The 17,624-nt window shown below is 44.6% G+C and overlaps 1 protein-coding gene across 1 annotated transcript in view; it reads left to right on the top strand.

The window, feature by feature from the left end:
- Window positions 1–17,624, top strand: part of abca3b (ATP-binding cassette, sub-family A (ABC1), member 3b) — a 46,853-nt gene that overhangs the window by 10,204 nt on the left and 19,025 nt on the right. Inside the window, exons 3-4 of the mRNA XM_064987068.1 lie at window positions 2,103–2,361; window positions 10,934–11,061. Of these exons, the coding sequence (XP_064843140.1) occupies window positions 2,103–2,361; window positions 10,934–11,061 (387 nt within the window). The remainder of the gene's footprint in view (window positions 1–2,102; window positions 2,362–10,933; window positions 11,062–17,624) is intronic.

Here is a 17,624-nt window from a genome sequence, read left to right as displayed (position 1 = left end):
AATATTGAAGACTCAAGTTAAAAGGAACCACCAGCTTTCATATGTTCTCATGTTCTGAGCAAGGTACTGAAACGTCAGCTTTCTTACATGGCACATATTGCACTTTTACTTTCTTCTCCAACACTTTGTTTTTGCATTATTTAAACCAAATTGAACATGTTTCATTATTTACTTGAGGCTAAATTGGTTTTTATTGATGTATTATATTAAGTTCAAATAAGTGTTCATTCAGTATTGGTGTAATTGTCATTGGCAACCTATGTGACGAGTTGGTGCAATGGGGTCAATGCAGATAACCAATTGCTACCTGGACTAACTATTTAGCAGTCTTATGGCTTGGGGGTAGAAGCTGTTCAGGATCCTGTTGGTTCCAGACTTGGTGCATCGGTACCACTTGTCGTGCGGTAGCAGAGTGAACAGTCTATCACTTGGGTGGCTGGAGTCTTTGCCATCCAGGACCTCTATATCAAGCAGTGTCAGAGAGCTAGGCCCCAATGATGTACTGGACCGTACGCGCTGCCCTCTGTAGCACTTTGAGGTCAGATGCCAAGCAGTTGCCATACCAAGCAGTGATGCAGCCAGTCAAGATGCTTTCTATGGTGCAGCTGTATAAATGTTTGAGGGTCTGAGGGCCCATACCAAATCTTTTCAGCCTCATGAGGGGGAAGAGGCGTTGTCGTGCCTTCTTCACGCCTGTGTTGGTGTGTGTGTGTGGACCCTGATAATGTTTTAGTGATATGTACACCAAGGAACTTGAAGTTCTCGACCCGTTCTCGACCTGTTTCCTTTTAGTCCAGGATCAGCTCCTTTTTCTTGCTGACATTTAGGGAGAGGTTGGTGTCCTGGCACCACACTGTCAGGTCGCTTACCTCCCCCCTGTAGGCTGTCTCCTCGTCGGTGATCAGGCCAACCACAGTTGTGTCGTCAGCAAACTTAATGATGGTGTTGAGGTCATGGATGAAGAGTGAGTACAGGAGGGAAAAAAGCAAATACCATTGAGGGGCAACCGTGTTGAGGGTTAGTGTGGCGGATGTGTTATTGCCTACCCTCACCACCTTGAGATGGCCTGTCAGGAAGATCAGCATCCAGTTGAAGAGGGAGGTGTGCAGTCCCAAGGTCCTGAGCTTAGTGATGAGCTTGGAGGGCACTGTCTTGTTAAGCGCTGAGCTGTAGTCAAGGTTGAAAATGTCAGTGAAGACACTTGCCAGCACGTCAGCGCATGTTCTGAGCACGCAACCTGGTAATCCGTCTGAATGTTAACCTGTTTAAAGGTCTTACTCACATCGGCTACAGAGAGCGTGATCATACAGATCCGGAGCAGCTGGTGCTCTCATGCATGGTTCAGTATTGCTGGCCTCGAAGCGAGAATAGGAATGTAGCTCGTCTGGTAGGCTCGCGTTAATCTTTGTAATCCATGATAGTTTGCAAGCCCTGCCACATCCGAGGAGCGTCCGAGCCGGCATAGTAGGATTCAATTTTAGTCCTGTTGTCTCAGTACCATCGCCAAGGGGACTCGGTGGCCCCATGAAACTGTCTCTCGGATACTGTTGTTCTCCATGGTACACACTCACTCTGTATGGCAATGTCTCCAGAAATATCTGTTTAGGTTCAGCCCTGACCTGTGAGAATGAGATGAGAGCATCTCCACTGTGATAACTTAACACTGTCCAAGCTGCGGCTTTCTCCAGTCACTGTACAAGGGGTGGCCTTCACATATCCTATGAGCAGAGGAACTTGTCAAATGCACCATATCTCTCCTATGAGCATTCAAATAATTGATGTCTCGACTCATCTGGTCAAATGGCAGCTTGGACATTTCATCTAACATTTAAATCACCAATTTTCTTCTGAAACTATGGAAATGTACCTTACAGTACTGCTAATGGATAGTTTTTGTTTCAGTCTGAGCCAACTCCGGTGTGTCAGAGGAGGTCACAGAGAGAATTACTATTCGATAGTAACTATCTACTGAGTCCAGGCTTTTGATGATTTAGGTGACTAATGTTCTGTCATGCACAGCTCACTGATCTTTCTCCTTCTCTCCTCTTTCTAAAACTTTGTTTCTTTCCTCTGCCCATACATCCTTTCTCTCCCCCCTACAGAAGCGTCAGATCCTGGTGACTCTAGTGGAGATCGCCCTGCCCCTGCTCTTCTCGGGCATCCTCATCGTGCTGCGCGAGAACGTGCCCTTCAAGGACTACCCCAACGCCACGCTCTACCAGAGCTTCTCTGTGGATGGCCTGCAGTACCCACTGGACAACTACCATCACTACCAGTTGGCCTACGTGCCGGGCAACGCCAGTGTGGTGCGGTGGGTGGCGGAGGACGTGCAGCGCAGCCTGCACCCCGTCATCAGTTCAGGTGAGTAAAGAAGAGAGTGTGAGGGCTGTGCTGCTCTACCAAGCAAAAATTATGTGATGATGATGATGATGGTTTAGATGGGAACGGATGATGTTGAGTATGACTAAAACGTCTGAAAAAAAGATGTTCCTCTGCTGGAGAAAACATACAGTCTTCATCATGAAAACAAGCTCTGTTCTGCCAGTGTAAATACGTCCTACATTGAGAGGCCATCTCATAGACAGAAGATGGGGTTGGTCTGTCAAGTCTTTGTAGCCTGTATCTGTGTTCTGTTGTGAGGTGACTGGGACCATATCTCTGTGCTGGTCACTGTGTCCTACATGGAGTGGTAGATTATAATGGATGGAAAACCTAATGCAAATGTACAGTTTAGCTTGGGTTGCCCAGGTGTAGTCAGTGTGTCATTGTCTCGAACATTATTTGCTTTGATGAGTTCAAGTTCATTTGGGGTTACAGCGTGTTTGTATGACAGCTTGTTACTGCATCCTGTTCTGTGAATGATGATCTCTCCGCTGCCCTTAGCTGTTCAGAGGACAATTCTATTATTTAAGTCCAGATTTGTGAGATTCTATAAGCATGGACCTGTAAAGATAATTGGCTATAGTGTTAAAGAAAGCCCTGAGCATTTGAAACCCAGTCACATACAATACTGTTACTGTAGTGACCCCACTTTCTCTGGAAAGCAAAGCCCACAATGCCATTCATCGACTTGAATCAGTGCCACTGTAGGTAAATGATCTCTTCTTGTGGCTTGCATTTTGCCAGTGACACTCTATTCTAGGCATTAGGGGTGGATGTTGCTGTTTCTGTAACCAGTGGCACAGCTTTGATACTGTAAAGGCAAATCTCTATTCAATAGGAATCTACTATGTTATAGTTAAACCTGTTTCACATTATGTGTTGTTGTACTGTTGTAGGCTGACCTATTCAATATGAATCTACAAATGTTGTTATAGTAGGCCCAGTAGCCTGTAATAGTAGGCCCAGTAGCCTGTAATAGTAGGCCCAGTAGGCTGTAATAGTAGGCCCAGTGGCCTGTAATAGTAGGCCCAGTGGCCTGTAATAGTAGGCCCAGTGGCCTGTAATAGTAGGCCCAGTGGCCTGTAATAGTAGGCCCAGTGGCCTGTAATAGTAGGCCCAGTGGCCTGTAATAGTAGGCCCAGTGGCCTATGCCACTGCTTTGATGTTATTGCAGATATACAGGTAGCTGCCAAATAAATTTTTAAAAAGCAGGTGCTTCCATACAGGTGTCATTCCTGAGTTAATTAAGCAATGAATATCCAATCATGCTTAGGGGCATGTATAAAAATGCTGGGCAGGGAATTTATTTTGGCTACAAAAGCTATGCCATCCATTTTGTCAACAAATCCCCTTATACCACCCACTGCGACCTGTATGCTCTAGTCGGCTGGCCCTCACTACATATTCGTCGCCAGACCCACTGGCTCCAGTTCATCTATAAGTCTTTGCTAGGTAAAGCCACACCTTATCTCAGCTGACTGGTCATGATAACAACACCCATCCGTAGCACGCGCTCCAGCAGGTATATCTCACTGGTCATTCCCAAAGCCCACACCTCCTTTGGACACCTTTCCTTCCAGTTCCCTGATGCCAATGACTGGAACGAATTGCAAAAAATCGCTGAAGCTGGATACCTATATTTCCCTCACTAACTTCAAAACATCAGCTATCTGAGCAGCTAACCGATCGCTGCAGCTGTACATAGCCCATCTGTAAATAGCCCACCCAATCTACCTAACTCATCCCCATATTGTTTTTATTTACTTTTCTGCTCCTTTGCACACTAGTATTTCTACTTGCACATCATCATATTCTCATCTATCACTCCAGTGTTAATTTGCTAAATTGTAATTACTTCGCTACTATGGCCTATTTATTGCCTCACCACCTCATGCCATTTGCACACACTGTTTTTAGACTTTTACAATGGAGCCCCTAGTTCCACTCTTCATACCCCTGATACCACCTTTGTCCCACCTCCCACACATGCAGTGACCTCACCCATTACAACCAGCATGTCCAGAGATACAACCTCTTATCACCCAGTGCCTGGGCTTTCCACCGCTGTACCCGCACCCCACCATACCCATGTCTGCGTATTATGCCCTGAATATATTCTACCATGCCCAGAAATCTGCTCCTTTTATTCTTTGTCCCCAACGCTCGAGGTGACCAGTTTTGATAGCCTTTAGCCGCACCCTCATACTACTCCTCCTCTGTTCCGCGGGTGATGTGGAGGTAAACCCAGGCCCTGCATGTCCCCAGGCACCCTCATTTGTTGACTTCTGTGATCGAAAAAGCCTTGGTTTCATGCATGTCAACATCAGAAGCCTCCTCCCTAAGTTTGTTTTACTCACTGCTTTAGCACACTCTGCTAACCCTGATGTCCTTGCCGTGTCTGAATCCTGGCTCAGGAAGGCAACCAAAAATTCTGAGATTTCAATACCCAACTATAACATTTTCCGTCAAGATAGAACTGCCAAAGGGGGAGGAGTTAGCCTGCAAAGTAATGTCATACTTTCCAGGTCCATACCCAAACAGTTCAAACTACTAATCTTAAAAATTACACTCTCCAGAAATAAGTCTCTCACTGTTGCCGCCTGCTACCGACCCCCCTCAGCTCCCAGCCCTGGACACTATTTGTGAATTGATTGCCCCTCATCTAGCTTCAGAGTTTGTTCTGTTAGGTGACCTAAACTGGGATATGCTTAACACCCCGGCAATCCTACAATCTAAGCTAGATGCCCTCAATCTCACACAAATCATCAAGGAACCCACCAGGTACAACCCTAAATCTGTAAACATGGGCACCCTCATAGATGTCATCCTGACCAACTGGCCCTCCAAATACACCTCCGCCGTCTTCAACCAGGATCTCAGCGATCACTGCCTCATTGCCTGTATCCACTACGGAGCCGCAGTCAAACGACCACCCCTCATCACTGTCAAACGCTCCCTAAAACACTTTGGTGAGCAGGCCTTTCTAATCGACCTGGCCCGGGTATCCTGGAAGGACATTGACCTCATCCCGTCAGTTGAGGATGCCTGGTCATTCTTTAAAAGTAACTTCCTCACCATTTTAGATAAGCATGCTCCGTTCAAAAAATGCAGAACTAAGAACAGATATAGCCCTTGGTTCACTCCAGACCTGACTGCTCTCGACCAACACAAAAACATCCTGTGGCGGACTGCAATAGCATCGAATAGTCCCCGCGATATGCAACTGTTCAGGGAAGTCAGGAACCAATACACGCAGTCAGTCAGGAAAGCTAAGGCCAGCTTCTTCAGGCAGAAATTTGCATCCTGTAGCTCCAACTCCAAAAAGTTCTGGGACACTGTGAAGTCCATGGAGAACAAGAGCACCACCTCCCAGCTGCCCACTGCACTGAGGCTAGGTAACCCGGTCACCACCGATAAATCCATGATTATTGAAAACTTCAACAAGCATTTCTCAACGGCTGGCCATGCCTTCCTCCTGGCTACTCCAACCTCGGCCAACAGCCCCCCCCCGCAGCTACTCGCCCAAGCTTCTCCAGGTTCTCCTTTACCCAAATCCAGATAGCAGATGTTCTGAAAGAGCTGCAAAACCTGGACCCGTACAAATCAGCTGGGCTTGACAATCTGGACCCTCTATTTCTGAAACTATCCGCCGCCATTGTCGCTACCCCTATTACCAGCCTATTCAACCTCTCTTTCATATCGTCTGAGATCCCCAAGTATTGGAGAGCTGCCGCAGTCATCCCCTCTTCAAAGGGGAGACACCCTGAACCCAAACTGTTACAGACCTATATCCATCCTGCCCTGCCTATCTAAGGCCTTCGAAAGCCAAGTCAACAAACAGGTCACTGACCATCTCGAATCCCACCGTACCTTCTCCGCTGTGCAATCTGGTTTCCGAGCCGGTCACGGGTGCACCTCAGCCACACTCAAGGTACTAAACGATATCATAACGGCCATCGATAAAAGACAGTACTGTGCAGCCGTCTTCATCGACCTTGCCAAGGCTTTCGACTCTGTCAATCACCATATTCTTATCGGCAGACTCAGTAGCCTCGGTTTTTCTGTTGACTGCCTTGCCTGGTTCACCAATTACTTTGCAGACAGAGTTCAGTGTGTCAAATCGGAGGGCATGCTGTCCGGTCCTCTGGCAGTCTCTATGGGGGTGCCACAGGGTTCAATTCTCGGGCCGACTCTTTTCTCTGTATATATCAATGATGTTGCTCTTGCTGCGGGCGATTCCCTGATCCACCTCTACGCAGACGACACCATTCTGTATACTTCCGGCCCGTCCTTGGACACTGTGCTATCTAACCTCCAAACGACCTTCAATGCCATACAGCACTCCTTCCGTGGCCTCCAACTGCTCTTAAACACTAGTAAAACCAAATGCATGCTTTTCAACCGTTCGCTGCCTGCACCCGCACGCTCGACTAGCATCACCACCCTGGATGGTTCCGACCTAGAATATGTGGACATTTATAAGTACCTAGGTGTCTGGCTAGACTGTAAACTCTCCTTCCAGACTCATATCAAACATCTCCAATCTAAAATCAAATCTAGAGTCTGCTTTCTATTCCGCAACAAAGCCTCCTTCACTCACGCCGCCAAACTTACCCTAGTTAAACTGACTATCCTACCGCATTTCGTTCCAGTCATTGGCAGCAGAGAACTGGGGGAAAGCGACCAAAGGGGGAATTGGCTTTGGGGTGACCAGTGAGATATACCTGCTTTGAGTGTGTGCTACAGTGGGTGCTGCTATGGTGACCAGTGAGCTGTGATAAGGCGGGGCTTTACCTAGCAGGGACTTGAAGATAACTTGTAGCCAGTGGGTTTGGCGATGAGTACGAAGCGAGGTCCAACCAACGAGAGCTGTTCAGGTCGCAGTGGTAGGTAGTATATGGGGCTTTGGTGATAAAACGGATGGCACTGTGATAGACTGCATCCAATTTGTTGAGTGGAGTGTTTGAGGCAATTTTATAGATGATATCGCTGAAGTTGAGGATCGGTAGGATGGTCAGTTCTACGAGGGTATGTTTGGCAGCATTAGTGAGGATGCTTTGCGATATAGGAAGCCAATTCTAGATTTGATTTTGGGTTGGAGATGCTTAATGTGAGTATGGAAGGAGAGTTTACAGTCTCACCAGACACCTAGGTATTTGTAGTTGTCCAAGTATTCTAAGTCAGAGCCGTCCAGAGTAGTGATGCTGGACGGGCGGGCAGGTGCAGGCAGTGATCGATTGAATAGCATGCATTTAGTTTTACTTGCATTATAGAGCAGTTGGAGGCCATGGAAGGAGAGCTGTATGGCATTGAAGCTCATCTGGAGGTTAGTTAACACAGTGTCCAAAGAAGGGCCAGAAGCATACACAATGATGTCGTCTGCGTAGAGGTGGATCAGAGAATCACCAGCAGCAAGAGCGACATCATTGATGTATATATGCAGTATAACTGGATGTTGTTGTGGTAGTATAGCATGTACTACTGCCATGGTGTTATTGTAGGCTCGTATACCAGCCTCAGCAGTCCTGGGAATACTGGTTCCTCCAGAAATGGCGCCTGACTCCTCAGGCAACATGTAAGGGCCAGTCTCTTCACTATCTGATTCAGATGTGGAGGCGGGGAGATGGAGAGGAGCTCACCCCTGTCAGTCTGGTGCGGCTGGACGGATGGACACACACACACACACACACACACACACACACACACACAATAGCCCATCTGAGATCAACGCTCTGAATAATTTAGATTGTGAGAGAAGGGGAAGGGAGCGGTCACTATGGAGGTTTCGAATGTCATGCATGTAGAATAACTCTCAACAGGGTATGACACATTAAAATGTATGCACACCTTGTAATACATTATACAAATATACTTTCAGCGATTATACTGAGTTCATAAAAGGATATCAATCAATTGAAATAAATAAATTAGGCCCTAATCTATGCATTTCACATCACTTGGCAGGGGCGTGGCTGTGGGTGTGCCCACCCACTGGGGAGTTTTTCCCCACAAAAGGGCCCCTCTCAGACGATCCCGCCAGGTGAAGAAGAGGATGTGGAAGTCTTGGGCCTGTGTGGTTACACGTGGTCTGCGCTTGTGAGGCCGGTTGCCAAATTCTCTAAAATGACATTGGAGGTGGCATATGGTAGAGAAATTAACATTAAATTATCTGCTGGACATTCCTGAAGTCAGCATGCCAATTGCATGCTCCCTCAACTTGAGACATCTGTGGCATTGTGTTGTGTGACACAACTTTAGAGTGGTCTTTTTTTGTCCCCAGCACAAGGTGCACCTGTGTATTGATCATGCCGTTTAATCAGCTTCTTGATAAGCTGCTGCTCTCAGGTGGATGGATTTTCTTGGCAAATGTAAACAAATTTGAGAAATAAGCTTTTTGTGTGTATGAAACATTTCTGTGATTTAAAAAAAAATCAGCTCATGAAACATGGGACCAACACTTTTGTGTTGCATTTATATTTTTGTTCAGTATAGAATCAATATGAAAAAGGGACAGGAAAAAATAAATAAACCTTTTCAGGATTTTCTCTTTCAAAATAGTTGGTGAAAATATCCAAATAACTTCACAGATCTTTATTGTAAAGGGTTTAAACACCATCTCCCATGCTTGTTCATTAATTGTTTATGGTTCATTGAACATGCACCTGTGGAACGGTCGTTAAGACACTAACAGCTGACAGACATTAGGCAATTAAGGTCACTGTTATGAAAACGTAGGACACTGAGGCCTTTCTACTGACTCTGAAAAACACCACAAGAAAGATGCCCAGGGTCTCTGCTCATCTGTGTGAACGTGCCTTAGGCATGCTGCATGCATGAGGCATGCGTGCCCAGGGCAATAAATTGCAATGTCCGTACTGTGAGTAGCCTAAGATAGCGCTACAGGGAGACAGGACAGACAGCGGATCGTCCTCGTAGTGGCAGAGGATCAGTACATCCGAACATCACACCTGTGGGACAGGTACAGGATGGCAACAACAACTGCCTGAGTTACACCAGGAATGCACAATCCCTCCATCAGTGCTCAGACTGTCTGCAATAGGCTGAGAGAGGCTGGACTGAGGGCTTGTAGGCCTGTTGTAAGGCAGGTCCTCACCAGACATCACCGGCAACAACGTCGCCTATGGGCACAAACCCATAGTTGCTGGACCAGACAGGACTGGCAAAATGTGCTCTTCACTGACGAGTCACGGTTTTGTCTCACCAGGGGTGATGGTCGGATTCGTGTTCGTTGTTGAAGGAATTAGTGTTACACTGAGGCCTGTACTCTGGAGGTGGTGTGTCACAGCATCATTGGAATGAGCTTGTTGTCATTGCAGGTAACCCCCCCCCCACAGAAATGTTTGGGTCCTTGCAGGTGCCTTGGTGGAAGAGTGGTGTAACATCTCACAGCAAGAACTGGCAAATCTGGTGCAGTCAATGAGGAGGAGCTGGTGGCAGCAGATTCTGACTGCTACTTTTGATTTTGACCTGTATTAGAGTGAGCGGGCCTGTGTGTGTGTGTGGGCCTGAATACCAGTGCTCAAGATAAGATTAACAGAGCATGTTGAAATCTATGGGAGAGGTAGACAAATCTATAATTGAATGGAAAACATATTTTGAGCTCTAGATATGATATTGATTGTTTTCTGTAACTGGAACACGGGGTGAAAGTGAGGCTTATTTCACAACTTCACTGTGTCTATATCATGCCACTGTTATATGAGCCTGTTGTGTTTTCAGCTGGCTTTCAAACCACGGTAGTACAGACAGAGGATCTGTCTTTGCCTGTGTGACTGTTATGTTCCTGCCACTTGTTTCTCTTCTTACTGTATGTCTCCATGTCAACTGGTAGAATTCACAAGGTTAATTAAGGATCCGGCCCTTTCTTTTCAATTTTCGCCTAAAATGACTTTCCCAAATCGAATTGCCTGTCGTTCAGGCCCAGAAGCAAGGATATTCTTGGTACCATTTGTAATGAATCGCTTTGAAGTTTGGTAATGTGAAAGGAATGTAAGAGAATATAACTCAATAGATCTGGTAAAACAATTCTTTTGTATTTTTTTTTGTACCATATTTGAAATGCAAGGGAAAGGCCATAATGTATTTTTCCAGCCCAGGTGCAATTTAGATTTGTGTATGTGCAGCGTTTTAGACTGACCCAATGAACCATTGGATTTCTGTATTAAAAAAAAAAAAAAATCAAGGCCCAAATGTGCCTTATTGGTTTATTAGTAACTTTTCATGCTCAACATTTTGCACTCTCCTTAAACAATAGCATGGTATTCTTTCACTGTACTAGCTACTGTAAATTGGACAGTGCAGTTAGCTTAACAAGAATTTAAGCTTTCTGCCAATATCCCATATGTCCTGGGAAATGTTCTTGTTACTTACAACCTTATGCTAATCGCATTAGCCCATGTTTGCTCAGCCGTCCCGTGGAAGGGACACCAATCCCAAAAGTTCAAGGGACCCTAAAAAATTGGTAGACATGACATGGGTTTTTGTCACTTCAATTAATGTTTTCTCTCTCTCGCTCTGTTTGCCCCAACAGTGTATGGGTTTGAGACAGAGGAGCAGTTTGAGGACTTTGTGAGGAAGGACCCTCAGTCTCGGAAGGTTCTGGCTGCTGTGGTGTTTGAGCACTCCTTCACTCACGATGATGAGCCACTGCCCCAACAGGTTGGTTTAATAGTGTATTCATATAGTTTGTATTGCACTTAGGGGTGACCCCAATTAGTCGCCTGGTTGATTGTTTGGTCGATAGGCTGTTGATCGTCCGAGGTTTTAATTTTTTGTCGAGCAGTAGCAAATATATGTCTTTGGACAGTATTCAGACCCTTTGCTATGAGACTCAAAAATTAGCTCAGGTACATCCTGTTTCTACAACTTGAGTCCACCTGTGGTAGATTCAATTGATTGGACATAATTTGGAAGGGCACTCACCTGTCTACAGTGTGGCAAAAATGTTTTTAGTCAGCCACTAATTGTGCAAGTTCTCCCACTTAAAAAGACGAGGCCTATAATTTTCATCATAGGTACACTTCAACTATGACAGACAAAATGAGTGAAAAAAATCCTGAAAATCACATTGTAGTATTTTTAACAAATTTATTTGCAAATTATGGTGCCACCAGAGACTCTGGGTTCGCGCCCAAGCTCTGTTGCAGCCGGCTGCGACCCGGGAGGTAATTCACAGAAATGCATAACAAATAGTAGATATGGTTACAAGGAAATGATAGGAGAATATGCCCTAGTGGGGTAAACCGACATGGCGGCTTGTTCGAGTGGGGGGACAGCTGAGGAGACACTATAGAGTTGAATATTATTTCAATTTAAATGCTAATCCTTTGCATATGAACGCTCACTTATTCGGGAACAATTGCAATCAATATATATATTTTCGCTCAGTGTGTCGTCGGGATCTCTGTTGAAAAGTTAGTTTATGTTGGAGAGTCTGTCCGCCCTCTCTCTCTCTCTGTCGTGGTTAGAATGAATAGTTCAGAGTGACTTTCATTCATGTCGTTATAGAATAGATGTTTCGGCGGTTGTCGGTCTTCGTGTTCAATGATAGCGAATTCCTAGCTGCAGACTAGTAATTAATATCAAAGACTTGTTCTTATTATGTCGGTATCGATAGTCTAAGAGTTTAACCACGTGGGATGGTTAAAAGATTCAGCCATCTACTTAAACCTTAGCTTATACTCAGGTTTATGGCCTCTACTCAAACCTTGGCCCTCTCGTGGTAAGCTGGTCTGCAACCTTTAGCCATCTCGTAATTAAGGTAAGCTCGGTCTCCTCTCAAACCTTGGCCCTCTCGTTATCGAGGTAAGCTGGTCTGGCGATAGAAAACCCGGGTGAGGGTTTTATTCGGAAGAGCAGAAAAGGGCCTGTCCCATGACGCCAGACCATAACTGTGCTCATGGGCGGTCCTCTGATTTAGTTAAACTCCAAAGGGAATTGGAGTTTCCTTCATTAAACAGTCCAAAATCACATTACACAATTTCACAAACAGTTCCATCCTCACCCATTCATTTTATACAACAATTAGATGTAAGCCTCATAACTGAGGCTATTTTATAAACAGCGTTATGGTAATGTGGCCATATTGTCTTTCATGAGTTTCACAAAATTGTACCAAACGCACCAGTTCGTAGTTGGATTCTTCACCGATCTTTCATACCTTCTCCAGAACATAAATGTTGTTCGGTTCTCCAGTTCTGTGAGGTGGAAGAAATTCCTTTGTTCTCTCTGACACTCACTCTCTCTATACTCTGGCCATGAGGAGGTAATCTCCTCCAGGAATTTACAACCTGCGGTTGCAGCAGCCTGAGTGTAGGAGACGGAGAGAGGGGGATGGTGCTCGCTATACCCAAAGAGGGCAACGTCATGACACACTGTAGACCCAAACTGCTACCGACCTATATCTATCCTACCCTGCCTTTCTAAGGACTTCAAATGCCAAGTTAACCTCTAGCGTCGAGCAATCCCGTATCCGGGAGCGTAATCACAGCCTCAAGCTCATTAGCACAACGCAACGTTAACTATTTTTGAAAATCGCAAATGAAATGAAATAAATATATTGGCTCACATGCTTAGCCTTTTGTTAACCTCTTGAAACTCTGGGGGCGCAATTTCATTTTTAGATGAAAAACGTTCCCGTTTTAAACAAGATATTTTGTCACAAAAAGATGCACAACTATGCATATAATTGATAGCTTTGGAAAGAAAACACTGAATTTTCCAGAACTGCAAAGATATTGTCTGTGGGTGCCCTAGAACAGGAGCTACAGGCAAAACCAAGATGAAACGGCAACCAGGAAATGAGCAGGATTTTTGAGGCTCTGTTTTCCATTGTCTCCTTATATGGCTGTGAATGCGACAGGAATGAGCCTGCCCTATCTATCGTTTCCCCAAGGTGTCTGCAGCATTGTGACGTATTTGTAGGCATATCATTGGAAGATTGACCATAAGAGACTACATTTTCCAGGTGTCCGCCCGGTGTCCTCCGTCGAAATTGGTGCGTCATTTTCAGCTGCTGGTATTTTTCCATGGGATTCTGAGGGGAAAGCAGGCTTCCACGAACGGCATATCAATGAAGAGATATGTGAAAAAACACCTTGAGGATTGATTCTAAACAACGTTTGCCATGTTTCGGTCGATATTATGGAGTTAATTTGGAAAAAGTTTGACGTTTTGGTGACTGAATTTTCGGTTCGTTTCGGTAGCCAAATGTGATGTACAAAACGGAGCGATTTCTCCTACACAAAGATTCTTTCAGGAAAAACTGAACATTTGCTATGTAACTGAGAGTCTCTTCATTGAAAACATCCGAAGTTCTTCAAAGGTAAATGATTTTATTTATTTGGTTATCTGGTTTTTGTGAAAATGTTGCGTGCTAAATGCTACGCAAAATGCTAAGCTAGCTTGCAATACTCTTACACAAATGCTTGATTTGCTATGGTTCAAAAGCATATTTTGAAAATCTGAGATAAAAGTGTTAAGAAAAGGCTAAGCTTGAGAGCAGGCATATTATTTTCATTTCATTTGCGATTTTCAGAAATCGTTAACGTTGTGTTATGCTAATGAGCCTGAGGCTGTATTCACGATCCCGGATCCGGGATGGGTAGTATCAAGAGTTAACAACACTGTCATCTCAGATTTTCAAAATATGCTTTTCAACCATAGCTACACAAGCATTTGTGTAAGAGTATTGAAAGCTAGCATAGCATTAAGCCTAGCATTCAGCAGGCAACATTTTCACAAAACAAGAAAAGCATTCAAATAAAATCCTTTACCTTTGAAGAACTTCGGATGTTTTCAATGAGGAGACTCTCAGTTAGATAGCAAATGTTCAGTTTTTCCAAAAAGATTATTGTGTAGGAGAAATCACTCTGTTTTGTTCATCACGTTTGGCTAAGAAACCCCCCGAAAATTCAGTCATTACAACGCCACACTTTTTCCAAATTAACTCCATAATATCGACAGAAACATGGCAAACATTGTTTTGAATCAATCCTCAAGGTGTTTTTCACATATCTTTTCGGTGATAAATCATTCGTGGCAGTTGCCTTTCTCTTCTGAACCAAATGGAAACGTGCATGCAGCTGGAGATTACCCAATAATTTTGACGGAGGACACCTGGTAAATGTAGTCTCTTATGGTCAATCTTCCAATGATATGCCTACAAATACGTCACAATGCTGCAGACACCTTGGGGAAACGACAAAGTGTTGGGTCATTTCCTTGCGCATTCACAGCCATATAAGGAGACATTGGAACACAGCGCATTCAAAATCTGGGGCATTTCCTGTATGAAATTTCATCTTGGTTTCGCTGTAGCATTAGTTCTGGGGCACTCACAGACAATATCTTTGCAGTTTTGGAAACGTCAGAGTGTTTTCTTTCCAAAGCTATCAATTACATGCATAGTCGAGCATCTTTTTGTGACAAAATATCTTGTTTAAAACGGGAACGTTTTTTTATCCAAAAATTAAAAGAGCGCCCCCTATATCGAAGAAGTTAACAGATCACCGACCTTTTCGAATCCCACCGTACCTTCTCCGCTATATAATCTGGTTTCCGAGCTGGTCATGAGTGCACCTCAGCCACGCTCAAGGTCCTAAAACGATATCATAACCGCCATTGATAAGAGACAATACTGTGCAGCTGTATTCATCGACCTGGCCAAGGCTTTTGACTCTGTCAATCACCACATTCTTATCGGCAGACTCAATAGCCTTGGTTTCTCAAATGACTGTTGTGGGAGCAAATGTAACACATAGACAAAAGCATAAGATGTATAGAATAGCTGAACACTAAAAACAGACCACATGAAGAGAAGGACACATAGGTGACAGAATAGCTGGACATACCAAGGCCAGAGGGATATACAAAGGAGGGGTCAGTCAAATGACTAACTGATGACCAATAGACATAGTTCGCATATTTTTAGGACCTAGAGACGCTAGAAACTGAGGAGACACATTGTCTGCTGACCCTAGATAATACACAAACAAAAGAATGGTTTTAGCTAAGTGCTGTGCCAAAGCATATGGTTGTAAAATAGAGGAATGTATAGTATTTTTAGTATAGTTGGACACGCTAGAAACTGAGGAGACACAGTCTGCTGATCTTAGATAATACACAAACAAAAGAATGCCTTTAGCTAAGTGCAGGAACAAAGCAAGGGTCTTGTCATCATTATAATCTGACGGAAAGCAGGTATGGGCGTTATTGAGCTGAACAGGGATGCACGGATTGGAATGTAACTTTATTTGCATTTGGGATGGGCTCATATGCAATATGTGGATAAATACTGGAGCCGGGGGCTCTGGAAAGTGGAGTGTGTTCCGCGGACCATCCCGGCTTGTAATACTTTTGTTTTAAAGCCGAATTGATTTCACAAGTTCTGTAATGCGTTGTATTTGATCCGATTTTCCACTACACTGTCTCGCCTGGTTCACCAACTACTTCTCAGAGTTCAGTGTGTCAAATTAGAGGGCCTGTTGTCTGGACCTCTGGCAGGCTATATGGGGGTTCCACAGGGTTCAAACTTCGGGCTGACTCTTTTCTGTGTATACATCAGTGATGTTGCTCTTGCTGCTGGTGATTCTCTGATCCACCTCTACGCAGACGACATACTTCTGGCCCTTCTTTGGACACTGTGTTAGCTAACCTCCAGACGAGCTTCAATGCCATACAACTCTCCTTCCGTGACCTCCAACTGCTCTTAAATGCAAGTAAAACTAAATGCATGCTATTCAACCGTCGCTGCCCACACCTGCCCGCCCGTCCAATCGCTACTCTGGATGGTTCTGACTTAGAATATGTGAACAACTACAATACCTAGGTGTCTGGATAGACTGTAAACTCTCCAGACTCACATTAAGCATCTGGGGCGGCAGGGGAGCCTAGTGGTTAGAGCGTTGGACTAGTAACCGGAAGGTTGCAAGTTCAAACCCCCGAGCTGACAATGTACAAATCTTAACAGGCAGTTAACCCACTGTTCCTAGGCCATCATTGAAAATAAGAATTTGTTCTGAACTGACTGAATAAATCTCCAATCCAAAATTACATCTAGAATCGGCTTACTATTTCGCAGCAAAGCATCCTTCACTCTTTGCTGCCAAACATATCCTCGTAAAACTGACCATTGACTTCGGCGATGTCATTTACAGGATAGCCTCCAACACTCAGAAAATTGGATGCAGTCTAGCACAGTGCCATCTGTTTTGTCACCAAAGCCCCATATACCACCCACCACTGCGACCTGTATGCTCTCGTTGGCTGGCCCTCGCTACTGGCTAACCTACTGGCTACTGGTCATCTCTAAGTCTTTACTATGTAAAGCCCTGCCTTATCTCAGCTCACTTGTCACCATAGCAACACCCACCCGTAGCACGCTCTCCAGAAGGTATATTTCACTGGTCACCCCTAAGCCAATTCCTCTTCGACCGCCTTTCTTTCCAGTTCTCTGCTGCCAATGACTGGAATGAACTGCAAAAATCACTGAAGCTGGAGACTCCCTCACTAGCTTTAAGCACCAGCTGTCAGAGCAGCTCACAGATCACTGCACCTGTACATAGCCCATATGTGTATAGCCTAACCAACTACCTCATCCCCATACTGTTATTTTTTTTGCTCCTTTGCACCCCAGTATCTCTACTTGCACATTCATCTTCTGCACATCTATCACTCCAGTGTTTTAATTGCTATATTGTAATTATATTGCCACTATGGCCTATTTGCCTTACTTCTCTTCTCCTACCTCATTTGCACACACTGTAAATATACTTTTTCTATTGTATTATTGACTGTATGCTTGTTTTGTTTATTCCATGTGTAACTCTGTGTTGTTTTGTCGCACTGCTATGCTTTTTCTTGGCCAGGTCGCAGTTGTACATGAGAACTTATTCTCAACTGGCCTACCTGGTCAAATAAAGGTGAAATAAAAAATAAATAACAGTATGTGTGTGACCAGTCAACTTCACTGTACTTTAACCTAGGGTGAGCACATTTTAAAATGCCCAAAAGCGGGACAATGGTATGATTTTACGGGACATTCGTGGGACAGTGTAGCCTACACCTGAATCATTTTCCCACACACATCTCCCTACCGCAGCACCCAGTGAACTAATTAAAGTGTACCTTGCCTACACATTTTTCCTCACACAAAATTCTGGCTGTATTTTGCCAAGGAATCATTGCTGGTTTGTCTTAGGAAATGTTTAACAGTTAGGAAG

The sequence above is a fragment of the Oncorhynchus masou genome, chromosome 14, assembly GCF_036934945.1.
Source record: "Oncorhynchus masou masou isolate Uvic2021 chromosome 14, UVic_Omas_1.1, whole genome shotgun sequence".
Taxonomy (NCBI): Eukaryota; Metazoa; Chordata; class Actinopteri; order Salmoniformes; family Salmonidae; genus Oncorhynchus; species Oncorhynchus masou.
Note: the sequence above shows the minus strand (reverse complement) of the source record. Positions and strands in the feature narration are given on the sequence as shown.